Source organism: Sycon ciliatum, chromosome 1, assembly GCF_964019385.1.
Source record: "Sycon ciliatum chromosome 1, ocSycCili1.1, whole genome shotgun sequence".
Lineage (NCBI taxonomy): Eukaryota > Metazoa > Porifera > Calcarea > Leucosolenida > Sycettidae > Sycon > Sycon ciliatum.
The window spans coordinates 33,541,207-33,567,854 of record NC_088643.1 but is presented as its reverse complement, the minus strand read 5'-3'; the positions used below and the strand labels follow the sequence as shown (position 1 = coordinate 33,567,854).

The window sequence follows — 26,648 nt, the reverse complement described above, 5'->3', positions numbered from 1 at the left end:
AAGGCCTTACAGCGGTGCTCGAATGCCTTCTCGACTACCTGTCGCACGCACGCCCTTGCAAAGAAGGGCGTGCGGCGCATACACACACACACACACACACACACACACACACACACACACACACACACACACACACACACACACATGCACCTGCAGACACACGCCAGCTTCCCAGTTCTTTTTTGACGTTCTGATTTACCTACTTGAATTTCAACAGCGAATAAACCACAGCACAAGTGGGAATGTGGTGGGTGTCTTCTGCCTATACTTAATTATCTATTCAACTGAAGCTGCAGGAAGTGGCCAAATATATCTCAGAACTACCATCACGCACACACGCACGCGTGCATGTACGCATGCATGCACGTACCTATGCACACACGCATGCATGCACGCATGCACACACACATTAACTACAACACACAGCAACTTGCGGTACGGGGGAGTGCTGGCCAGCGGAGTGTGAGCCTTGTCGACTGCCAGAGCAGGATCTTGGCGGAGCCAAGAGAGTCTAGAAAGGTCTGAGGGACGACGACAGAGTGCCGTGACTACCCGGAAATGAGCGTTACCAACACCCCTTTTATTCACTTTGTCGACGCGAACTCGATCTTACGTAACGTTCGCGAATGCTAAAATACCTCAGTTTGAATGTTTCACGTCAATTTTCTCCTTTTTTGTCTATCGCCATATTTACCATGGCGATGTGCAGTGCTGGCAGTTTTGATGCGCATGCTTGATCCTTTGGCGATGATGTTATTGGCGGGCTGACTGCACTCGAGGAGTCTCACGTTTTTGTTGTAATGGTGCGTCTGATGACGATGAAGTCCAATCCTTCTTGTTCTGTGTCCAATGTCAGTAACAATTAATTCAGTAACGATAGAGCTACAATTGTAGAGCTCTCTCGACTCAGCGAATAGAATAACTTCAGTCAAACAGTATTTTGTGAGTGGCAATCAGGCGGGGAAATTCAAACTGTGTTTATGCCACCACAAGCGTCGAGCGAACGTCACATGACGCCCATGTTGAGCGCAACATACAAATGCCATGGTGAATGCCACGTCGCACTTCGCCAACACATTGAATGTCACATTTAATGACACGTAGAGTGTCACGTCACCTAGAGTACCCAGGCGCGTGCGCCGGTGCCGTTCAAGGGGGGGGGGGGTTCGGGGGCCTCCCCCCAGAAAAGTTTCAAAAAATGAAGCAAAATCCTGCATTTTGAGCGAAAAAGGGGGGTTCCGGGCACCCAGGAACCCATACGGGGCACGCGCCTGGTACCACGCGTGCATGCACAATGTTGTTTGGCCGACATGGTCACCGTGACGTGCAGCGCACGCGACCGTAGACAGTAGCAAAGCATGAGTATACAGCAACAGTACTATCAAACATAGCAGCATAGCTTGAGCGGTAGCACGAAGCTACGTGCACCCATTAATCTGCATTATCACCACACACACACACACACACACACACACACACACACCTGCAGACCCAAATTTTGCATTGTGGTTTACCTCAGGTTTAGGAGGACTCTATCTGCGAGAGGAGATGTTCTCTCTCAAAGCACTGATTATGTCAGCTAGACTATGAGATGAGCCAACCGAACGTCAAGTCTAAAAAACAGCAGCAGAGGGGTCACCCACAAACACACAGACGCAGACACAGACAGACATACCATTGGGCCATCGGACGCCCATCGCCGGAGGCGATGATAAGGATGCTACAGCAGAAGCCATAGCAGCTTGTGCTGGGATTGCACCATTCAACAGCTTGCAAGCCTGAAGAATTGACCGCCACTATTCAGCCTGGTCTACACCATACAGCTATGAAGTGGCTTTTTCTGGCCAGTGAATCCCTACTTTTTGGTCTTTTTTATTTTTTTCCACGCACACACATCACACCACATACTCCGGCATGCACTGGCTGTTGGTAACCACCCAGGAGCAGTGATCTAGCCAAAGCCGGCTCAGCCGGGCGACCTGCCGGCTGAGACAGCTCCAAGGGTAATTTTGGCCGGCTGCAGTCACCCCCATGTAGACTGTAGTGCACTGCACTAGCACTTGAGTCTAGATGGTGCAGTACAACCCATATCCTAGGCGTAGGTATGTACAGTACACTACGTAGCACTGGCTAATCAGGCTCAGTGCTAGCTCTTCACACAAGCTCAAATGCACTTGAGTATGCACTTGAGTACGTCAGTAAAATGTAACAGGTTGGGTCATGGTTCACTGCTTCTGGTGGTGTACACGGCTGTGACTAGGCTGGGACTTGTCAGATGACCAATGTACACTGCATGCAGACATGACCTTGGTGAACACATGATCCATGCTCATGTAGCTGTTTGCTTCCTTTTCATATTTTGTTAATTTACCTATAATCACATTGTCACAACTGCCTGATGAATGCCCATAATTGGACGAAGCGAAAGGACATGCAAGCTGCAATGAAAGATTTGTAGTGGTGTGTGTGTGTGTGTGTGTGTGTCTGTGTGGATACGTGACTGATGGCGGGGGTCTGTGGGCGCAGCCCCCAGAACGATGCATTTTAACTAGAACGTTGGCCGGCTGGCATAAAATCCTGGCTAGACCTCTGCAGGAGAATGAAAGAAAAGTCAGGAAGAGTCTGAGAAAGAGAAGAAAGACGTGTGTGACCATAATCGTCGGGAATCGAACCCGCAACTTATCGATTGGAAATCGCTGCACATACCACTGCACCATATGGGACACCCACCCACACACACAAGACACACATACATACATACACACACACACACACACACACACACACACACACAAACACACTCACACACACACAAACACACAAACACACATACACACACACAAACACACACATTCACACACACACACATGTGCTCGCACTCGCAAACGCACACACACACACACACACACACACACACAAACATACACACCCATACAAACACACACACATACACACACACGCAAACACATGTACACAAACAAACACACATACACACATACACACACAAACGCACTCACACACACACAAACGCACGCATGCATGCACACACACACACACACACACACACCTGTATGCGCACCTGCACACACACACACACACACACGCGCACACGCACACACACACATACAGACACACACACGCGCACACTCACACACACACACACACACACACACACACGAATATGGACATACATACACACATGTGCAGACATTAAATACAACACACAGAAACTTGCGGTACGGGGCAGTGCTGGCCAGCAGAGTGAGAGGCTAGACACAGAGAGATTCAGAGTCGGCCGGGTAGACACTGCCGGAGCAGAATCTTGGCGGAGCCAAGTATATACAAGAGACCAGTCGACTACCGGAGCAGGATCTTGGCAGAGCCAAGAGAGTCTAGATATGTCCGAGGGACGGCGACTGAGGGCCCTGAGTAGCCGGAAATGAGCATGGCCAACACCCTTTTTATTCACTTTATCAAAGTAAATGAGTGATGAGAAATGGGAGGTCGGAAGGTGAAACACAACGAGCAGACAAGAATGAACCACACACAGTACGGATCGAAATTTATAGCGACGCGAGCTCTAGCAAATCATGTCGAGCAAACGTCGAGCGAACGTCGCATGACGCCCACGTTGAGCGCATCACATATACCGTAAAGTCCGCTGCAAACGCCCACCCCAGCGGGTAACGCCCACCCCAGCGGGTAACGCCCACCCCAGCGGGTAACGCCCACCCCAGCGGGTAACGCCCACCCCAGCGGGTAACGCCCACCCCAGCGGGTAACGCCCACCCCAGCGGGTAACGCCCACCCCAGCGGGTAACGCCCACCCCAGCGGGTAACGCCCACCCCAGCGGGTAACGCCCACCCCAGCGGGTAACGCCCACTTCTCTGCAAACGCCCACCCCAGCGGGTAACGCCCACCCCAGCGGGTAACGCCCACCCCAGCGGGTAACGCCCACCCCAGCGAGTAACGCCCACCCCAGCGGGTAACGCCCACCCCAGCGGGTAACGCCCACTTCTCTGCAAACGCCCACCCCAGCGGGTCGACGCCCACTTCGCTGCAAACGCCCACTTCGCTGCAAACGCCCACTTCGCTGCAAACGCCCACTTCGCTGCATACGCCCACTTCGCTGCAAACGCCCACTTCGTTGCAAACGCCCACTTCGCTGCAAACGCCCACTTCGCTGCAAACGCCCACTTCGCTGCAAACGCCCACTTCGCTGCAAACGCCCACTTCGCTGCAAACGCCCACTTCGCTGCAAACGCCCACTTCGCTGCAAACGCCCACTTCGCTGCAAACGCCCACTTCGCTGCAAACGCCCACTTCGCTGCAGACCCCCACCCCAGCGGGTCCATACTATTTTCGTCTTTTTCAGGTCAATATAGTTGTAGAAAACTGGCATTAAGGTTAAATGTGTACGAGAACGACTATAATGCCTACAAACTGGATATGTCTTACCAAGAGGCTCTACAAAAGCGATTGTCATTATCTTGCTGCAAAGAAAAAAACTTCAGTCGAGATTTCCTTTCATACGATTGTTAGGTACCTCCTCCCGTACCTTTTCTAGCTGGCCTGCATGCACTTGCGTACTCACCTTTTGTCTCCTTTTGTTCCGTTGGCCTGGGTAGCTACTTGCGCGCCCATATTTGCCATAGCTACCCAGGCCCTTCATCTTGCCGTTCAGACTTGCTCTCATTCTCTCTTTTCTCACTCTTCAATGTAGTCGTTTAGTTCGTCTTGGTCTCTTGTCTCGTCGTCTATAATAAATGTCGTTCCCCCAACCTACCTGTTCCCGTTGTAATGTCTGGATAATGTGTCGTCAGTTGTCCTGTTTCGAACTCAACATTGGCGCCCGATTATTGATCAACCCACGACCCTGAGATCATCCCATGCCCAGTCGTCCTCAACCGCCATTCGTCTCGTCTATGTCCACCTCGTCTCGTCCAGGTCCATCTCGTCTCGTCTCCAACCGCGTCTCGTCTATCAACCTCGTCTCTCCTACGCCAACCTCGTCTCGTCTATGTCAACCTCGTCTCGTTTCAAGCCATGCAGGTCAGCTACCTTTCTCTCTTTCTTTTTTTGTATGCGTTCCTTCTTCGTCAAATTTATTTTCGTGAATTTTTTTTGTAGTGTGTGTGCGCGCGCGGGTGTCCTTCATTAATATTAGGGGTCCGATCATGGTGAGCCACGCTCTCTTATTTATGTCGTATATTGAAGAGTAACTAGGCTCTATTAGCCGTGCACAATACTAGTCATCAGAATACAATTCAAGTCCCTCGTCGAACTCCAATAGTTATTTTTGGTGCCATGTTTTGAAGGGGCGTTTGGGCCCGTTGTTATTGGCAATGTACATGTACACACTATAGTATAAGTAGTACAGGAACGTTGACGCTTGTAATGATCTGTAGTGCATTTTTTAGTACACACTTTTGTGAGGCCCGTGCGTTGTGTGTGTGTGTTTTTTCTCCTTCAGTCATTTTTTTAAATCTTTTTCTCTCTTTTTTTCTCTCCGCGAGGACGCGGGATTTTTTTCATGGAGGGGTGGTATGTTAGGTACCTCCTCCCGTACCTTTTCTAGCTGGCCTGCATGCACCTGCGTACTCACCTTTTGTCTCCTTTTGTTCCGTTGGCCTGGGTAGCTACTTGCGCGCCCATATTTGCCATAGCTACCCAGGCCCTTCATCTTGCCGTTCAGACTTGCTTTCATTCTCTCTTTTCTCACTCTTCAATGTAGTCGTTTCGTTCGTCTTGGTCTCTTGTCTCGTCGTCTATAATAAATGTCGTTCCCCCAACCTACCTGTTCCCGTTGTAATGTCTGGATAATGTGTCGTCAGTCGTCCTGTTTCGAACTCAACACGATGAATGAGTTGTCTTTGTTATTAGTTCGTTCTTCATGAAGTAATGCCGTAGAATCCATCTGGTTTTCAAATCATAAAATTTCTGCATTGCCACGATGTCGCGCTTTCAGAATGGAACGGTGATTGTTCTGACGAAGCGTCATTCAACGACTTGACCGGTCGCAGTATTGCAGTTGCAAGTCGAACAGGGGGGGGGGGATGTCACAGAAGCTACACCTACAAAGTCGCTGCTAACTTGTTGAAAACTCTGAAGTGCTCGAGAAAAACCCTTGCCATTGCGCTTTGCGTGATTTGGAAATGATGGCTTGAAACACCGTCAGAAGTGTATTTGGTTCCTGCAATAGTCTGTTCTTCGCTACCTCACCTGTTTATTCCGAAGCAACTCCCGTTTGGATTTTCGAAATTTAACAACCAACATCATAAAATCACTAGGAGCTAGCTCGTAACTAGTGCCCAAAAACATTTTGACACCCAGAAAATGGACATAGTTTACCGTAGCAAAGCATTCCTCGCGCTACGGTGTGAGATGCACTTTCGTACAGTAGGGGTGAAAGTGCATGGGGTCAGTGCATATAGGCCAGCAGATCTTGCAAAAATGGGGTGGGCGTTTGCAGCGGACTTTACGGTATATGCCATGGCAAATGCCACGTCGCACGTTGCCGACACGGTGAATGTCACGTTCAATGGCACGGAGAGTGTCACGTCACCTAGAGTACCACGCGCGCATGCACAATGCTGTTTGGCCGACTTCGTCACTGTGAAGTGCAGTGCACACGACCGTAGACAGTAGGAAAGCATGAGTATACAGCAACAGCAAACATAGCAGCATAGTTTGAGCGGTAGCACGAAGCTGCGTGCACCCATTAATCTGCCTAATTATCACCATAATGATACACACACCATTGGACCATTGGACGCCCATCGCCAGAGGCGATGATAGCGATGCTACAGCAGAAGCCATAGCAGCTTGTGCTGGGATTGCACCATTCAACAGCTTGCAAGGCTGAAGAATTGACCACCACTATTCAGCCTGGTCTACTCCACACAGGTATGAAGTGGCTTTTCTGGCCAGTGAATCACTACTTTTTTTTCACGCACACATATCACACCATATACTCCGGCATGCACTGGCTGTTGGTAACCACCCAGGAGAATGAAAGAAAAGTCAGGAGGAGTCTGAGAAAGAGAAGAAAGACGTGTGTGACCATAATCGTCCGGAATCGAACCCGCAACCTATCGATTGGAAATCGCTGCACATACCACTGCACCATATGGGACACACACACACACACACACTTGTACTTGTGCTTGTTGCTCACTGCCAAAACTGGTCACGTGGGTCTCCCCGGGAGAGGGAAGAGAGACTCAAAAGGAATCTTGGAAAGATGACTCAATTGGCTATTGAACCGCCCAACAGCCGACACCCCCTCAAATCCCCAAAACTCTGGGTGGACTTGAAAATGATCCCACTTATGGGCTCACCACACCTCAGTAAGTGGGTAAGGACAAGGTGCAGAAAAAGGATTGACGGCATCAGAGTATACGTCCTGGGATCCAACTGCAGTTACCCCTGACCCCAGTGAAGGTAATACTTGCTACTAGTGTGGGTGACTAAATCAGAGTGGATCTGATATAAGCTTCACTAGCACCATTGATTACCGAACTAGCTGACACACATACACACACACCCGCGCGCTCGCGCGCCCACGCACCTGCAGACCCAAATTTGCATTGTGGCTTACCTCTGGTCTAGAAGGACTCTATCTGCGAGAGGAGATGTTCTCTTTGAAAGCACTGATCGAAGTATGTCAGTTAGACTATGAGATGAGCCAACCGTACACCAAGTCTAAAGAAAAGCAGCAGATGTATAACACAGAAACACACACACATACACACGAACCCGCAATCTATCGATTGGAAATCGCTGCACAAACCACTGCACCATATGGCACACACACACACACAAACACACACACAAACACACATACACATACACATAACACACACACACACACACACACACACCATTTGACCATTTGACGCCCATCGCCGGAGGCGATGATAGCGAATGCTACAGCAGAAGCCATAGCAGCTTGTGCTGGGATTGCACCATTCAACTGCTTGCAAGGCTGAAGAATTGACCGCCACTATTCAGCCTGGTCTACACCGCACAGTTATGAAGTGGCTTTTTCTGGCCAGTGAATCCCTACTTTCGGATCTTTATCTTTTTTGCTTTTTTTTCACACACACACATCACACCACATACTCCGGCATGCACTGGCTGTTGGTAACCACCCAGGAGAATGAAAGAAAAGTCAGGAGTAGTCTAAGAAACAGAAGAATGACGTGTGTGACCATAATTGTCGGGAATTGAACCCGCAACCTATCGATTGGAAATCGCTGCACATACCACTGCACCATATGGGACACACACAAACACACACACACACACACACACACACACACACACACACAACGCATGACTGCATGCACACAAACATGTACGCGCACACGCACGCACACACACACACACACACACACACACACACACACACACACATATAAACTACAACAAAATGCGACTTGAGCTACGAGGGAGTGCTGGCCAGCGGAGTGAGAGGCTACATAGAGAGAGATTCAGGGTTGGCAGGGTGGACACTGCCGGAGAAGAATCCACGAGAGACTTGTCAACTGCCGGAGCAGGATCTTGGCAAAGCCAAGAGAGTCTGACACTTGTCGACCGCCGGAGCAGGATCTTGGCGGAGCCAAGAGAGTCTAGAAATGTCAGCAGGACGATGACCCATAGCCCTGAGTGTCCGGAAATGAGCGTGGCCAACACCCCTTAGCGCTTGCACCCGAATGCATCAGAACAGTGTATAGGAAATGGGAGAGCCAAGTGACTACATGCAATGGAAAGTCACAGAGCAAAGCTGCATGCATACCCACGTATTCTCACAACACCGCACAAGGATGATTGGGGTACACCAGTGTGCTGGTTTCGATCAACTGGTGAAGCGATTGGCGTTGCAAACAGCCAAAGTGATCGCTCACGACTGAGCCGCAGCAGTACCCGCGACCGGGTGCAAAGTTCCCTGATCGACGTTGCAAACAGCCAACCAGGGTGAAGCAGTTGGCGTTGCAAACGGCCAAAGCAATCGCTCATGCTTGAGCGGCAATAGTACCCACGACCGGGTGCAATGACTACTGATTGGCGTCGCAAACAGCCGACCAATAGTATGCAATTTTAAGCAGAGATAGTAGCAGCAAAGCAACCAGTTGAAGGAAGCTGTTCCCAGAAAACCAGCACACGGCACCCCAGCAAGCGTTCACCACCAATGCACGAGAGCTCAGAACAAGTGAATTAAGGCACGAGATGGATAAAGGTAGGCATGCAGATGGATGAAATCCAACGCAGGTTCTCAATACGACAATTTAGCAATGACAATCGGTACCTGTATGTCAAGGCTATATTGCATCGACTGGAATGGCAGCACTGCTTGGTCTGGTTGTGCTTGAGCAGCTGGGGCGAGACGCCGAAATTCCTCCATGCGGAAACGAGACAGCGAATCGGCAATGCAGTTAGACTGGCCAGCAATGTGAGCAGCAGCGACGGTGAAATTGAAGCGGGCGCACACAAAGAACAGCTCCCTGATCAGGGTCATCACTGGCGGTGACTTGGATGTGCCGGAGCGGATGCAATCTACCACAGCCTTGTTGTCACAGTGCATTGTGATACGAAGCTGGCGCCATTCCTTGCCCCACGTGCAGCACGCTGTGACCAACGCGTAGAGCTCCTTCCACTCAATGCTGTGAGCGAGTTGCTCAGACGACCAGGTCCCTTGAAGCCAGCGGCCGGTGTTGAATGCGCCCCAGCCCAGGGTGCCACTGGCATCAGTGAACAGCTCCAAGTCTGGAGATGGTGTCCAATCTGGGAACAGGAAGAATGATTTTCCGTTCCATTCTTCCAGGAGCCGTAGCCACCATTGGATATCTTCCTGGCACTCGGTAGTCAGACTGATGCGGTAGTGAGGCTGCTGGTAGCGACTGCAAATAGACCACAGGCGCCGCATAAATGTCCGACCGGGTACGATGACTCTTGCAGCGAAGGAGAGTTTCCCCAGAAGAGATTCGAGTTCGAGGGAGACATGGTAGGGTTGATGCTCGCTGCAGTCAACAGGCGCTTGATGTCAGCCAATTTGTCGTCAGGGAGCCGGGCTTCCATCTTCTCACAATCCAGGATAATGCCCAGGAATGTCAGGGTACGAGACGGGCCTTCCACCTTCGCAGGCGCGAGCGGGACTCCGAGGTATGAGAATGCACGGAGAAGAATGGCCAGCTGCCGATTCGCCACTGCCTGGCCCACGCTCACGCACAAGTAGTCGTCCAGGAAATGCAGCAATTTAGGGATGGAGAATTCGTGGTGCATTATCCATTCGATGGTGGCTGCCACTGCATCAAATACCGCTGGGCTAGAGCGAAGCCCAAATGGCAAGACACGGTCGTAGTAGTACTTACCCTGCCACAGGATGCCTAGGAGATGCCAATCCTGTGGGCGGACAGGTATTTGACGAAAAGCGCTCTTCACATCGAGTTTAGAGAGATAGACAGGAGACGGGGAGGACATAATGATGCTAATGGCTTCATCAATGCTGATGTACTGCAAAGAGAAAGGTTCGGCAGGGATCCCGTCGTCAACGCTGGAGCCGGCAGGGCTGGACAGGTGGTGTATCAAGCGTAGCTTGCCATTCTTTTTCGGAACGGCGCCAATGCCAGAGCAGTACATAAATGAGAATGGGGGCGAGTCAAATGGGCCAGCCGTGTAGCCGGCGTTGCAGGAAGCGGTGAGCTGTGCAGACACAAATGCAGAGTGCTGGAATGCTGATGAGAGGTTGGACTAGTGTTGGTTAGTTATGCGGTTGCCGGTAAAGCCAATGTCAAAGCCGCAGCGGAGGCCGTTAATAACATACGAAGCCAATGAACTGTCAGGGTGGTTACGAAGCAGTGATTCGAAGCGAGAAACAGAGAGGGCGTGTGGACAGCAGGACATGCGCTTGTGAAATCAGTGGAACGTGAAGTGCAGGGAGAAATATGTACAATCGCGGGAGCTGCAGCCAAAGCAGCACAGTTACTGGCGCCTACCGCACTTAGATCCGTTGTGGTCCTTGGACCCGCAGCGGGTGCAGACATGGGCGTACTTGCACCTGCTGAGACTGCAACGCCCAGCGTTGAAGTTCCGGCAGATCGGTTGGCCATTAGACACCGTACGGACCCCATTGAAGGCTTGCTGGTTGTTACGTTGCGGAGAAAGGGACACTGGCCGCCTCCGGGATGGACGAGGCGGCAGGACTCACATGTGGGCCTTGATTGGCTAGTCACGGACATTTGCCACAGATTGATGTCGATGACGTCAAAGCGCTTGCCTGGCTGAGCAGAAATGGCAGAGCGAAACTGGGTGTCGTACGACAGCCAAGCCTCCGGATAGTATTGCCTGTTGGCTGCAACAATGGTGGCTTGGTATGAGAGCATCTCCTGCAGGCGGGTTGGCAGAACACACGATGTTCATGAAGAGAGTCCATGCCTCCAGCCATGTCGGCAAGTCGTGGAAGCGTCGACGAACGGGCTGGGCAGCTCCACCTTCCACCACCTGTATTCCAAAACATAAATACGCACCATAGCAGCAGCACCAGCAGCAGCAGCAGCAGCGGGGAAAGAGACACCTACAATACGGAGGATTAGCAAGACGAAATTCGCATTCGTGTTCACGAACATTTTTCGGTTCGCAAACTGGATTGCAAACTTTCGCATTTTTCGTTTGGAAAAGTAGTCGAAACACAAATCGCGGATTCGTGTCAGGACAGTCATCAATTTACAATGCCGTACTGTCTGTGAGCAATGTACGACGTGTCAACGTCATGCATGTGTGAATTCTGTTTGCTAATCCTTCTCAATGCAAAATTCCATCACTGAGTTCGACTTTGCTTGGAGTGCGAACACGAACGCGGATTCCGTCTTGCTAATTCTCCGTAGTGTCATGATGTCATGATAGAAGAACAGTTACAGCCTGGTACATGTAGATAGAAAGCTTTTCCAGTTCTCAACGCTAGTGCTCAAAGGAATACACCGAGTACTCGAGTACACGCTCGCTGAGTACTTGACTTGAATTCAAAAGGGGCTCGATACTCGATAGCATACACGTATAGTAGAGGAATGTATGCTGTCATGACTTTTTTGTGCAGCACAAACTGACAAAGTCTATTTATGTAGTTCCTCTCGACGAAGTCAGAGCCAGGCGCGTACGCAGGGGGGGGGGGGGGTTCCCGTTGCCCGTAAACCCCCCAAATGTTCCAAACGAGCAACGTTTTTGGGCATTTATTGGTAGGGCGCATGATCGATCTGGCAAGAATGCAAAACTTCAAAAGATCGTAACTCAGTCAAATCTCGCTCAAATCCAACGATCCAAATATCCAGGTCGAATAGAAAACTCTCAGCTGTCGGTTAAAACAATTTGTGAAGCGCTGCGAGCAATGTATCGTGAGATAAATCATTCCTAAATTGAGCCGCGATCTTGGCAATTTCAAAAGCGCGCAGTGCGACTTGAGAATCGAGAATTTGAGATTTTCGTCACGCTGATTTGCTCAAATTTGCAGGGGCTTCCCTTGTGATATTTTCAAGAGTACACAGGAAAAAGTCGAAACTCTGCGATCAAGAAAAACGAAATCGCTGGAGCAGGACGCGTTTGGGCCTGTTTGGGGCATTTTTCGCACCGTCGCTGCACTCTACCGCTATAGCCTATAGCGCTGGATATGTATATGACTGTACTGTGTCCTGGCTATCATGGTCGACCTCATTCTCTCCCTGATACCTTTCCACTTCCAGGAAGCCCAATATAATGAAGATTGAGTGAGTAGAACTGAAGTTATGATCCAAACAACACGAAAAAATGCATAATTTTGAAAATTTCCTACGGCTCTTTAGGAAGGGTTAAAACTAACACACTTACACACACTTTGTTACTGGTTGTTTGGGATTCGGTTGGAAACCCCCCTAGAGGTGACCCTGCGTATGCGCCTGAGAGCTGTGCCTCTATTACTGGAAGTGTTTAGCTATGTAGATGCAAGTGAAAGAGAGAAAAATCAGTCCGAGAGATGTCACTGACTTTGGGCGAAACTTGACCTACCCTGTACAATGAACATGTGTGCTCAATTTGAAGCTAAAGTTGGCGTGCTGGGAATGTGCACATTAGAGCGACTAGGTTGTGTTATAGGGTACTCAACTCGATAGTGGCACTACTCGTTCGATAGCATAGAGTGCTCGTTTGAGCACTACTCAAAACCTTGGCAATGTACATTTAGATACTTGGTCAGCATCAGCAATATTGTCGCTTATCTTTCGACAATTTGAAATTAGACTTTGGACAACAACGTGTGCACTTGAGGTGATAAAACGTGTTCTTTTCGACTCTCTCGTACACACCACAACAACAACAGAACTGCAGGGTCGCAGCAACAGCTGCTCCAATTCTTGCACCGCATGTGTATTAATATTACTATGCCACAGGCACACAGCATTTAAACATAATCATGGCAGCCTGGTACACATCACTTTAGCATAACAAAAGGAAAACAACGCAAGACAGTACACGATCCAAGCCATGGGACAATGGATACATGAACCTCCGATCGAAATGCGTTCACCACGGCCTAGTGCACTGATTAATGGGAATTGCCGCCAGCGACAATGGTGGAGATGCTGAATAACCCCAAATGGGCCAGTCTAAATAAAGCCAATGTGCTACCTTAATACAGAATTATCTGAAATTGGCCCACACACGGAAACATGCTCGCCACATACACGCACTACTGCTTACTCAGCCAATAAATCCATATGCACATACATATCTAGCAATGACTATCCAATTGGGTGGGTGGGTGGGATTCGCAACTGTACAGCAGCAGTGCAAGAACAAAAAGAACACTGTCTTCAGACCAGCATGCACCTTCATGTGCATGCTGCAACTCCGCACTGTGCAGCCAGTGCGTACCGCACTCCCAGCACAGTCCGTGAACTCTGGACTGTGCACTCGCGTTTCGAAAAGAACAGCATTTCTTGTTTACTTCGTTGCTCTCATCCAACAAGAAATGAGGCATTTCTTTTCGACTCTCTCGTACACACCACAACAACAACAGAACTGCAGGGTCGCAGCAACAGCTGCTCCAAGAAGCACAAAGCATAGCTGGCGGCATATAGACTGCCAAGCAGCGAGACATGCGTTCTGGCTGTTGACTTTACTTGCCTGTAGCACACAGTCGGAGAACAGCATGATTACTTCTGCGCCACTGACTGCCTCCTCCCCCTTAGCTCGATTGCTTGTAGCGTCCGCGCTCGGCTGGCTCTGCCGCAGCACCTTGGGTCATAATTGTAAGCCTGTAGCTTTCACCCTTATCATGCCTGCTGCTCGGGTTAACACCTGTAGTGTCCATGTATGCCTGTAGCACAACTCCGTGCATGACCGTATGCACCACTCGCAACATACACACCACACAGAAACAATGCAAACGGACGCTTAATGTCGCATGTAACCATCGACAGAATATTAAATTCAATGTGTGGCCACCCAGACCACGGTGACGAACATGAAAACGAATACAACGATACTTCAACATTGACTGTCATCATAGCTGTAGTGACATCCTCGGCAAGTGCTCCAATCGCTCTTCTACACCTCTCTCATAACAACGATTACAAAGCGCCTGGAGGCCGCTCGCCCGTGCAACATTACGTGCGTACCTATGGTGTTCTCTAAATTCTGGCTAGCACACTTAACTCATGGACTCACCTCTTTGCGAAGCTAGTGCTCTGGGTGCAACTTCGAGTTGATACATCTGTACGTGTTAACCGGGGAGCTTATAGCTGTATGTGTGCCTATAGCACTTGCCCTACCGCACCTGTAGCATGGAGGCAAACTTCCGCAAGCTCTCATTTCATGCACCGTCAGACATACTCAGGCTCTCCCGCATACAAACACGCGCCAGGTATGCTGTCAGCAATCACAGCCACTAACTGCGCACAATTTCAAAGCAATGATCTCGGACTTCGGCATGCCGTAACCAAACAAATTCCATGGGCATGACCCCTGCAAGAATGTATTCTCATCCTTTGGCAACCACACGCACTCTTTCACAAATCCGTACCACGCAGCACCGTCATGCAATTTTGGCCACCATGGGGCTGACCGCCACTCTGGTACAACGAGAGTGCCATGGGTTCTGCATGCTAGCAGCATATCGATTGTACGTGAAATAAGGTAGATTGGGGGAACCATTCACACCCTTTCAATGGACCAATCCACTGTGAACGCATCAATCGCAAAGCACTCTGGGTTCCACCACCGGGAGCAGTACTTACTGAGCTGCTTAGTCTTAAAACTGGCAAAACAATCTAGGCTGTAGGGGCCCCATCTCCCTTCCATTTCCCGGAATAATGCAGGGTTCAATTGCCAATCGTCTTGGTCAACAACCTTCGAATAATAATCAGCCAGCTCGTTCTCTTCCCGAGGTACCCATTCTGCCCTAATCCTCACGCTAAAACGCCTGCACAATTTGTGTATTGCCTATAGCTTCCTCTTGCAGATGCTCTTTGCGGCTACCGTTTTCAATAATGTGTGCCGCTGCCTGGTTGTCTGTGCGATGTATGCAAGCCTTCCCAGCAATCTTTGGTGCCAATGACTCCAGAACAAGCTTAACAGCCCTAAGCTCACGCCAAGTAGAACTTAGTCTCTTTTCTTTGATTTCACCTGGCCATTCACCCTTCGCAACATGCACACCCAACCTCCCCTCCATGAAACCTCCCCCGCCAGTGTCGCTGGCATCTGACCGACAGATAACTACAACACGTGGGTCCTTCTTCCAGAAAGGCTGGCCATGCAATTTGTCAAAAGATTCTTTCCAGAACTTCAGGTCATCAATTGCCTCCTTTGACCAAACTGTTTGAGCTGCCCATGACTTCCTCAATAGGATCATGTGGTAGAATGCTCTAGTCCTCAGCCTGCAAATCTGGCCCAGGGCCAGCGACATGGACATTATCATTCCAGTCATCCTTGCTACCAGCTTAGCTGATGGTTGCCTGCTACCTGACATTGTGCTGAGCATCGACTTAAGCTTTTTAACACGCTTTTCGGAGGCTCGGATGGCTCCAACGCGTAGGTCAACCACCATACCCAACATCTCTACAACCTGAGAAGGCTCCCAACGGCATTTCTTTTCATTAGCCACAAATCCTGCGTTTTGGAGATCTTTCTTCATTTGATTTGCTACCTTGTGAGCACCTGCCTTAGAAGCATGTCCTCCCGACCCATCGTCCGTGTACAGTTGGCAACGTATACCCATTGCCCTCCAACGACGCACTAGCACCCTGGTTACCTTTGTAAAAATGTAAGGGGCGGTTGACAAACCAAACGGCAAGACACAAAACGTATAGTATGCTGCTTTTCCCTGGGGGGTTACCCAACTGAAACCAAGATACCTCTAGTGGCTTTCTGCTATAGCAATGTGGTGGTAGCCACTCTTCAAGTCAAATGTAACCAAGAAATCGTTCTTCTCATATACATCTGCCACCACCTTCAAATCTTCCAGTTTGAACTTGAATTTAGCCAGGTGTTTGTTGATGTACCTTAGGTCCAGAATAAGCCTCAGCTTCTTCCCATTATCCACCACTCCCAACGGGCTACACACTGACACTTGGTCTCTGTTAACCTCTTTAATACAACCGCGAGAACGCATATCTGAAATGGCCTCCCCGACAAAATCTGGAAACTCATGTGTACTTTTGTGGTTGTCTGACCACCTGGGCCCTGGCAATCTAACAAACGGCAGCGTGTATCCATTATTGATTACTTCAAGTACTAGCTTTGGTGCTCCGATTTCTTCCCAGAACTGCACGTTTTTCTTTAGATTGCCAATGACCACCCTGTCCCGGTCCCCTCCGAACTCTCCATCCACGCTATGCAACATAGAATAGGTTTCAGCATCTAATTCATTGCTTTGAAATGACATATCATAGTCGTCAGCTGCACAGGGTTCAGGCATTTCGCGGCTGGCTAGCTGCTTGCCGGCGGGGACACACGCGAATGTAGTGGCCTGTTTCGCCGCAATGGTGGCATGCAAGTTTGCATTGTGGGCACCCCACCCCTTGGCCGACTGGGACGCAGTGCGGGGGAGAAAGGGCTGCTTGGCTTTTGGCGCAGGGGGGGATTGGATGGCTGCCATTAGCCTTTTCCTTTTCTGCGGGCACCCGACAATCCCCAGCATCTCGCCACCCTCTGCAAACTTTTTGGCTGCCTCGTGCCCGTGTGCATCTGCAATAACCAGCCACTCTTGCCTATCCCGCAACAAGTTCTCACCTTGCTTGGTGGCTCGCCTTGCCCTGTCCACCTTCCTCTTCCCTAGAGCAGCACGCACTTCGCCGAGCTCTTCCAGCACAGCAGCGTTTGTCTCGTACTGTCTCTCGTACGAGGGGTTCTTCCACCGCCTCGACGAGGTTGACTGGGGACACACGGAACGACTTCTCGGGTGTTTGGCCTTTTTTGATTTTTCGCGACGACGGCGAGACTCGGGAGATGACGATGAAGACGGGGATGACGACGGAGACGAACAGGGGGAAGATGAGGATGATGATGAGGATGATGCCGACGACGATGGGGACCGACGACGACGACGGCTTGACCGTTCCTTGGCCAGCGCCGATCCTCAACTGCTGCTCCTGCAGTTGGGCGTTCGGTTCGGCTCCACTGTCGGAGCTGCTTACTTCAGGTCTGCTTGCTGAGGCAGGCAAACTACCTCCCCTGGAGGACCTGCTCCGGCCTCTTGGGGTGGAGGATCGTCCACGTCCAGGCATGATCAGACAGATTACACTAAAGAAACGAAGAGAAAAGCACTCGGCCACGCAGCGAAAATTCGCAACTGTACAGCAGCAGTGCAAGAACAAAAAGAACACTGTCTTCAGACCAGCATGCACCTTCATGTGCATGCTGCAACTCCGCACTGTGCAGCCAGTGCGTACCGCACTCCCAGCACAGTCCGTGAACTCTGGACTGTGCACTCGCGTTTCGAAAAGAACAGCATTTCTTGTTTACTTCGTTGCTCTCATCCAACAAGAAATGAGGCATGTACGATAGAAGGTAAGGTATAGAATGACAACTAGCCATGAGGAATGTATTGTCCAAGGAAGTGTTCATACTTTTGTTGGTCCTCCTCGTCGCTGCTCTCGGCTCTGGATTGCTCTCTCGCTTTTGCAAGCTCATCTCTATTCCTCTCCGCTGCCTGGCTACTTTCTAAAGGGAAGTCGATCGTGACGGTTGCCTTCTCTATATGACTTCGCGTGGGCAACACGACTACCTGTGTGGTTCAAATCAGTCGCCGTTCTTTGCAAGATTTTATATTGAACGACGACGACGCGTACAGTACTGAGTAAATCTCCACGGGCGCTGGATACTCCGAGCGTTGAGCTGGAGGTGAGGGAACTACGATCTCAGCTTGTCGAGCGATCCCCGAGGTGAGCCTTCTCAGCCGTTTTGCAAAATGGAACTGATTTCGAGTATAGTAGCCGATTACTTTATTGTGCGTCGCGCTGCTCTTACCTGTGCAGTGTGACAAGAAAATATATTTTATGCGGCGTGGTATCAATCAGAATCACCCACCCGTCGCTCTCGAAATCAACTCCAAATCTAGCTAGACCTTTCAGGTACTAGTAAACTAACTTACTAACCATTAATGGGATGAAATGGGCTGCCAAGTGAGCATCCCCGACATATAAACCAAGCTGAAAGATAAGCGACAATAATATTGATGACGCGGACCAAGTAGAATCTTTCTCACTACTCAAAACCTTGGGGGTGTACACGTACTCTGGAGCTGGACGCCAGATGGGACGCAAGGCAAAGAAGGACGCATACATCACGCTGAAGGTTCCTAAGGACACCTTTCCCGGTCCCTACCATGCCGGCTCATTAATCCCTCAAAGAGTGAGATTGGCATAGTCTCCAAGTCCATACTCGATACCGCTCTAAAACAGCTCCGCCCCCAGCTGCAGATCAATGCATGGAGGAACACGGCAGTGGTGATAGAGTGGTTCACAAGTACAGTCAACTTGGCTAATAACGACTGCGGATATAACGACAATTCGCGAATAACGACAGAATTTCCATGCCCAGAGCAAAGTCCCATCTAACTGTATACATTTAATTTCGGATACAACGACTATCTGAATAACGACAATTCGTGAATAACAACAAGCTTTTAGTGCCCCGAGGTCATATCCACTGCTTGAATAACGACTTTCTGGGCTTTTGACAGCTACTTCAAGTACCTGTCATGCAGAAGTACCAGAACCCATGGCGATGGATAAAGGTACACATGCAAGAAGATGCAGCCAAGGGGGGTGGGGGGTGCTTTTATTATTGTTACTTTTTGCTTCTACATGTAAATACATGCAGTTGTAGTGATCGGCACAGCTACATATACATGTAGTTGTATGGTGTACATGATTGTACAGTAATCATCATAATTATATGTACAGTACATGTCCCTGTATACGTACAGTACATGTCCCTGTATATGTGTAGGACTCAGTATAGAGTCCATGCACTATATGATGTCCAGCACCCTATATAGAGTCCATTGGTCCAAAATCCACTATACAGAGTCCAGGAGTCCACTCAGTTTTGATCAGCTTCAACCTGCCGCGCAATCCCCTATAAGGAGTACACTTTTTCTACCAGTCCCCTATTCACAGTCCAGGAGTCCAGTTTTATCCAGTCACGCTGTCCTGTGTGTTGTGCCCGAAAAAGAACAATTCATTTTCAGTTTTGCTTGCCTGGTGGCAGCGCATTCCTTTCTTCACTTCAGCCATGGCTGCCAGTTCTGCTGTGAAGTTGCTGACAGTAATCTGTCACGAGGTAACCAAGGAGGATAAGGAGACGTTCAAAATCAAATCTGGAAAGCGTCTTGTGGTTCTCTGAAGACGTTTCATCAGTGCGCGGGATGACAGCAGAAATTGCAGAACGAGAAAAGTTCAGCACAGTTCAAATCTGACGAGTCAGGTACACTGACACTCTCTTTCGTTCGACGCCACAAGGATCCCCTGTTAGGCTGGCCATTGCTGCCAGTAAGACGTTTGAACGGTTTCATCAGAGCGAGGGATGAAAGCAGAAAGCGGAGAAAGAGAAAAGTTCAGCACAGTTCCAATCTGACGAGTCAGATACACTGACACTCTCTTTCGTTCGACGCCACAAGGATACCCCTGTTTGACTGGACAAGAGCTGCCTGTACCACCGTGTCAAAAGGCTGTCCAACTACATGGCAGGACGATGACTGAGGTAAGGAAGCTTTTACTCGTTTCGATTGGTCTGCTCACGGTTCTGTCGTTATGCTTGAATTTTTTTTCCATTTTCAAGGAGCGTATCGCGTTTGTTTGATGTTGCTTGAATGAATGCCCTAAAAGTAATCAACCACTTCGTAATAGTCCTCAAGGACTGCAAGGACTTTGCATCAATCGTATACGATCGTCTAGCTATCATCAATTATTATAATTATTTCATGAGAAATGTATTTTTATCCCTGTGATAATTATGTGAAACTCCACGACACTCTTCCTCTAGTATGATGTCAAATACAATGGGATCCACAAACGCAGTGCCAGTGTACTAGTAGTAGTAGGAGGATTGCTTGTATGCCAATGACAAGAAAAAGCTTCTCCTTGAAGTAACCGTTTTGATGTCACGAACATGACATTGTGTCAGTGAAACTGCCTCGTGACAACAAATCATTGCATTTCCATCTTGGGGAAGACTGACTGACGGCAACGCTGTACAGATTGTTCAAATCATCTCATTTCAATTTAGTTGCAGTGAAGTGAAACACTGTGTACACTACAGGTATGGTGGTGTGTCTGTGCGTCTTGAGTGTGCACAAACGATCTTATTCCTCGTATTACTAATAGATTATTGTCCCCTCCGTCACCTGTTCACAGGTCTTTGAGTGGATTGATTTTCATTGAGCCTCACATTCGTTGAGAACTTGGTAGTTGTGTGCTCCCGTGCATCATTACGGTAATAAGCGTATCCTTGTGCTATCTATTTGTTGCAGGTGTGCTGATTTTCAGAAGCTTGCGGAACTGAGTGCTGCTGAACATTTGCATGGCCATGAGCAATGGTGAAGCTTGCTATTGCACTCTCAGCATGTGCTAGTATTATGCTGACTACTGCACTATGTTACTCTCTTACACTACTACATGTATGTAAACGTGCGTGCATCCGCCCAGGTATGCATTCGTTTCGTATAATTATTTGTTATCCCTCTTGACTTTACTTGTAAATGGGTGGACGTTTGCATGGCTGTTGGAGTTGCGTGTGTATGGTGTCTCTACTCTTTTTTTGGTGTTTTCTTGACGTTGTACAAGTTTGTGTGTGTGTGTGTGTGTGTGTGTGTGTGTGTGTGCGCGCGCGCGCGCGCAATAATTTGAAAACAAATAATTCAACCTGGGCTCTCCATTATTCTCTTTCGATTCTTGTTTTTTTCTAGGCATTTTCTTGGCGTTGTGTGGGTGTGTGCATGTGTGTGTGTGCGTGCACAATTATTTGGCAACACTACATGATTGAGATATTGTAATTTGCAGCGTCTGCGAAGAGACCACTTGATTTGAGGATGGTGTTTGTAGGCTTTTTTATGTAATGAAGTGGCTGCAGTGGCGCCTCAATACATATTTTTACATTGAGAAGTGAGTGATGTAAAGGATTAAAGGGAGAGGCCGTTTTCTGGTTATATTCACTGCTTACAGCAGATCCTATGTCTAATTTCGAACTCGATAGGGGATGCCTAATTGGCTGGACTTTATACAGGGAGTGTTGTCCACATAAGACTCTTTAATCTTTATAGTTGATTTCAAAGTTTGGACTCCGTACGGTTGATTTTGAACCAATGGACTCTATACAGGGAGTGATGTCCATCTAAACTTTGAGCTCACAGTTGATTCCAAGTTTGGACTCTGTACAGTGGATTTTGGACCAATGGACTCTATATAGGGGTTGGACATCATATAGGGGCTGGACGCTCTACTGAGTCCAACATATGTACAGTACATGTCCCTGTATACGTACAGTACATGTCCCTGTATATGTACAGTACATGTCCCTGTATACGTACAGCACATGTCCCTGTATATGTACAGTACATGTCCCTGTATACGTACAGTACATGTCCCTGTATATGTACATGTAGATGGCTCCAAAGGCCAACTTTTCAATCTATTTCCCTTCCATATTGACTTTATAGTTCCTTTCAATTGTAATATGAAAATAAAGTACATTTTGACATAGACCATGAAAAGAGATTCGTTTTGATATGCATATCATACTATACAACAATATGGGTTCACATACATTCAAATGGGACTTCGGGTATAAGGACACTTTGCGAATAAGGACACTTTTCGGATGCCCCGCCGAATGTCGTTATTCGCAAAGTTGACTGTACACCAGAAAAAGAAAAGTACATATTTGTGAGCTTTGACTGTGTTGATTTCTACCCCTTAATCGATTATACCGGATACTCGAAATAGATTTCGTTACAAGCTAACAAATTGATTATTGGAAACGTTTCGATTACTCAATTGTGCATACAGTATACATGATTATACACGTATGATTGTAGATAGACCAATGTGCGAGGAAAAATTCTCTTCTCCCCAGGATCTATTTTAAAATTCTAAATTTGTAAGTTAATTTTCGCATTTTCAGCTTCTAATATGGCTTTTGTCTGTACGAGAAGAAACAATCGAAAAATTAACCAATAACCGATCGATAGTGGTTCAGGTTATTCCGAACTTATTCGATAGTCAAAAAGCGTAATCATTTCACCCCTACTGTTTTCTGATGATCGCTTAGTGCGTGAAACTCGGAGTAAAACACTTTTTCATCCTCCTAATATTGTTGTAGTGTAAACGTAGATAGAGATCAGTACCAGTGCTTTCAACTTGCTGGGATCATCGGGTACACTGACACTAAACCCAACCTAAATCATGCATTTTGAAGTGGTGTGAGCCAGGAAAATTCATGCTGACATGTACCAGCGGTGCTGATGGCGACAGCAGAGGCAGTTTAATGTAAGGGTCACTGACCTTGGGCCGTCCTTGCTGTCTCGTCCGGAAATCCTTAGTCACCTGAGAACACACGGGAGAATGAAGAAGGCGGCGTATGGTGCAAGAGTAAACCAGGTGGAGAGAGCATCATTCACCCCACTGGTGTTTTCGGCCTCGGGTGTGGCGGGCAAGGAAGCCACTATATTTCTGAAGTCGCTAGCTGCTTTGGTTGTAGACAAAAACAAAGACTTGGTATATTCTGCCGTGATGGGTGAGTTACGCACCCGGGTTTCGTTTTGCCTGCTGCGATGGGCAGTCACGTGCTTTAGAGGGTGCAGGGCCTCTTACTAGGGAGTTCAGTCACGTGACAAATCAGCTGAAAACAGCCTTCACGCGGGTCACGTACATTAGCATGGTAGCGGTGGCACCATGGACTGCGCTGCAGTTTTTTTCGAATTACTTTGTCCTGCTTTCTTTTTCAAAGCTGAAAGTTGGTGCGTTTGATAGCTGAGGTCTTCCTGCTCGTTTTGGTGCTGCACTTGCTTGGGCAACTGTAGTTTGAGCTTTTTGTTGTGAGGAGGGTAGTTTTCAATTGGATTTTTCATCCGTTTGGAGGGAGTTCACGGCCAGGGAACACCCACCATCGTGTTCAGCGACCTCGAATTATGTAGAATAGTGCTTTCTTCTCGAGCTGGGGAATCGCTCTTGATCGCGCTTTCAAGACGTTCACCTCCTGGTCGCCCGAAATGAATGAATTTCTGGACCCAATATGTTCAAGCGCTAGGAGTGTTTCAGATGATTTGTTGGCCCTAGTGAAAGATTGCACCTGACGGAGACTTTCGCTATTGCGACAAAGTGAGCTATGTTTTTGTATTCGACTCGTCGCCTTGAAACCAGAAAGAAATTGCTATGGAGTGGTGCTCTGACATGGATCGCGTCAGTGATTGGATTGTACGCGTATTTCACTATTGTGCATTTTACATGTAAAATGTACATGTACATGATTGATCAACTGTGTGACTGCCGCAGTAAATTAAAGTTGGGCATCTGAAGACTAAACTGCTGTATTTATTATTTGTACATGTATAATACAACCATAGCAATCAATGCTCACTTCAATTTCATAGTAATGGAACTCATGTTCAATGGATTTAGCATTGTTGCTATGGTGGTTGCTACGGGCGCCGCGCTCGTTCTCATTGGTCATCGCTTGCCGAAATATTATATTTTGGTCAACATTAGGACTAACTAACCTGTATTGCACCCATAATTATTGCACCTATATTGCACCTACAAGCCAGATTTCATAGCATTCTGACAATATTGTAATGTTGCTAAGCGCTTGCTAGGCTTTCCGGAAAACCCTGTTGGTGCCACATCAGTATGGCATTCCGCATACATCATGATGAAGGTTGGCGTATGACTTTGACGCCTCATATCTCTGGTATCCTTCAAGATTTTTCATCCAAATTATCTGTGCTATCTCCTGTACTGTAGTTCTTCCCGAAAACAAACAGTATTCTTGGTTTACTACGAAAGAAAGAAATACGGTGATATCCCTACTCTTACATTCGCTGCATGTTCGGGAGCCCCATTGCAGCATATTGCCGCCGGCTGTGCTGACACGGGCAGAGGCGTGACTTCGCCTTTGCATGCCGCTAGGCAATCTTATTAGATAACGATTTATTGTGCAGCTTCTGTGTTCAATCTACATTTCAAATGAGTGTTCTATTTATTTCCGAATTTGGGTTGTCTTTTTGCTTTGACTCTTACTTCATGGTTTAACGCGATTAGCCCAATTGGTGTTGTGAATAAACCCGTTCTCAAGCAGCAGCTGTGTTGGTGGTGACAGCAGCAGAGCCGGCGACGCTGGTGGCTTAGGAGAGTAGGAGAGTGGGAGACTAGGAGAGTGGGAGACTAGGAGAGGTGCTGGCGGTGACAGCAGCACTAGCGGCAATGCTGGTGGTGACAGCAGCAGTAGGGCGGTGCTGGTGGCGACACCCGCAGCAGCAGCGGTGATTTGGTGGTGACAGCAGCAACAGTAGCGGCGGCGCTGATACCAACAGCTAGCTTGACCTTGATATTTATCCAGTGATAAATTTAGCAGCATTCATGTCCAGGTAACTAGTTGTGTATTTGTACAGCTATGTTTCAACCTCACCTTTCTTCCAAGTCCATGTCTGAATAAATCCGTGAACCCGCTAGAAACCTATCCTCTTCAACAGATGTAGCATTTGAAGGTAGAAATAGCGAACTGCGGCATCCCTTCATGACTACGTTATTTATGGACTATGCGCCACGCTTCAATAACCGGCTGGCCTGTTCTGATCACTATGTTCTGGTCACTTAGAGGCAAAGAGTAAGATTGTGCAAATAAATTCTAGCTTGCTTCGCCACAAATAAATTTTAACTTGCTTCGCCGAGGAAACGCTTGCAGTGTAGATACTCAGGATGACATAGTCTGGTCGAAGGCAGGAAACAGCACGACGACAAGCCTCTGGCTCTACTCCTAGTCCTACCGCCATACTACTGATACTACTACTACTACTAGTAGAAGTCTGCGCCAGTAGATTCTACGAGCGATTTTCTGCATCCGCACTCATGCCATGGCCTAGTGATAGTATTAGTAGTGTGACTGTCTGTGTAGTCAGTCCGTTGATCTACGTGAGTCAAGCACGGCGCTCAGCTCCGCCAATCCATGCTCTTTGAGTCTTTACTTCTTGACTTTAGTTTTTACTTCTCAGCTTTGCTGCTAGCTCGGCGTAGCCATGGTAGCTGTGCTCGCTGTGCAGGTCTGTGTGAGTCACTGTGACTGTCCGCAGAGCTAGAGCTGTAGTGTCTACCAGTAACCAGGTCTACGTAGTGGGCATGATTACAGTATGGGTTAGTGCGCAGATCTACGCTTCCGCATGTCCCGCTCAGTGCAGCTGCGAGCTCACCAGGTCACCACCGCGACCTGGTGAGTCACTGACTGGTGTCGGTACGGTAGTGGCCGAAGCATGCATCTACTCTCACACACGCACTCTCCGCTAGCGCTACGCCTATGCATCGCATGTGCTTGGGCAAGTATTAGTTGGGGAGCTTGGTTTTTTCAGGCTTCGATTGAGTCACACTGCAGTGTCTGTAACACGGTAACCAGTACTTTGAGTTTTGACTTCCGCTCCTGGAAGCGAAGGCCAGATCCCCCCAGCCAGGGCCAGACCCAGGCTGGACCCAGGCTAGAGATTCATGACCACACGCACAGACTCAGTGATAGTCATGTACTGATGTAGTCATGTTGTACAGTTGTAGTTGTACCATGGCATGTATACTGGGCTAGGCAGTCTCCAGTCTGGCCATGGCCCAACATGACAATCATGTCGACAGTCAAGTCAGCAGCGACTCCCTGGCGGAGCGACTCGCAATATTCCCACTTCGAAGCGAGCGTGCAAATAACCTATATTTGCACGCTCGCTTCGAAGTGAGCGTGCAAATAGGTTATTTGCACGCTCACTCGCCGGGGTGCAATATAGCACTGCAGTGCATCCACATAATCATTGGCTGGCGGTGTACTGGGGAATATTGCACGCTCAGTAAGGCCGCTGATTGGCTCAAACCATGGAGACACTCACGTGGGGTGCGATAACAGAATGTACTGGATGGTGGCAGTGTTGCCTACC

At 48.6% G+C, this 26,648-nt stretch overlaps 1 protein-coding gene and 1 long non-coding RNA gene across 6 annotated transcripts in view; both read right to left on the bottom strand.

The window, feature by feature from the left end:
• LOC135823768 (uncharacterized) overlaps positions 1 to 25,652 on the bottom strand; it is a 31,014-nt gene extending 5,362 nt beyond the window's left edge. Inside the window, exons 1-4 of one of the 5 annotated variants that reach the window (XR_010554752.1) lie at positions 24,763 to 25,651; positions 23,029 to 23,070; positions 7,602 to 7,705; positions 1,515 to 1,613 (exon numbers count right to left, since the gene is read on the bottom strand). Coding sequence is in view for 1 of the 5 variants with exons in the window: in XM_065336614.1 (XP_065192686.1) it covers positions 7,602 to 7,705; positions 9,312 to 9,587 (380 nt within the window). In the remaining 4 variants the exon portion in view is untranslated. Of the gene's footprint in view, positions 1 to 1,514; positions 1,614 to 7,601; positions 7,706 to 9,311; positions 9,708 to 23,028; positions 23,071 to 24,762 lie in introns of those variants that run through there. The other 4 variants (XR_010554754.1, XR_010554755.1, XR_010554750.1 and 1 more) reach the window with 4 other exon arrangements.
• On the bottom strand, positions 13,350 to 16,115 carry LOC135823762 (uncharacterized). The gene is made up of 2 exons (XR_010554748.1): positions 14,696 to 16,115; positions 13,350 to 14,345 (listed from the first exon to the last, which is right to left on the bottom strand). It is a non-coding gene; the product is annotated as an uncharacterized LOC135823762 (long non-coding RNA).
• Positions 25,653 to 26,648: the final 996 nt, after the last annotated feature.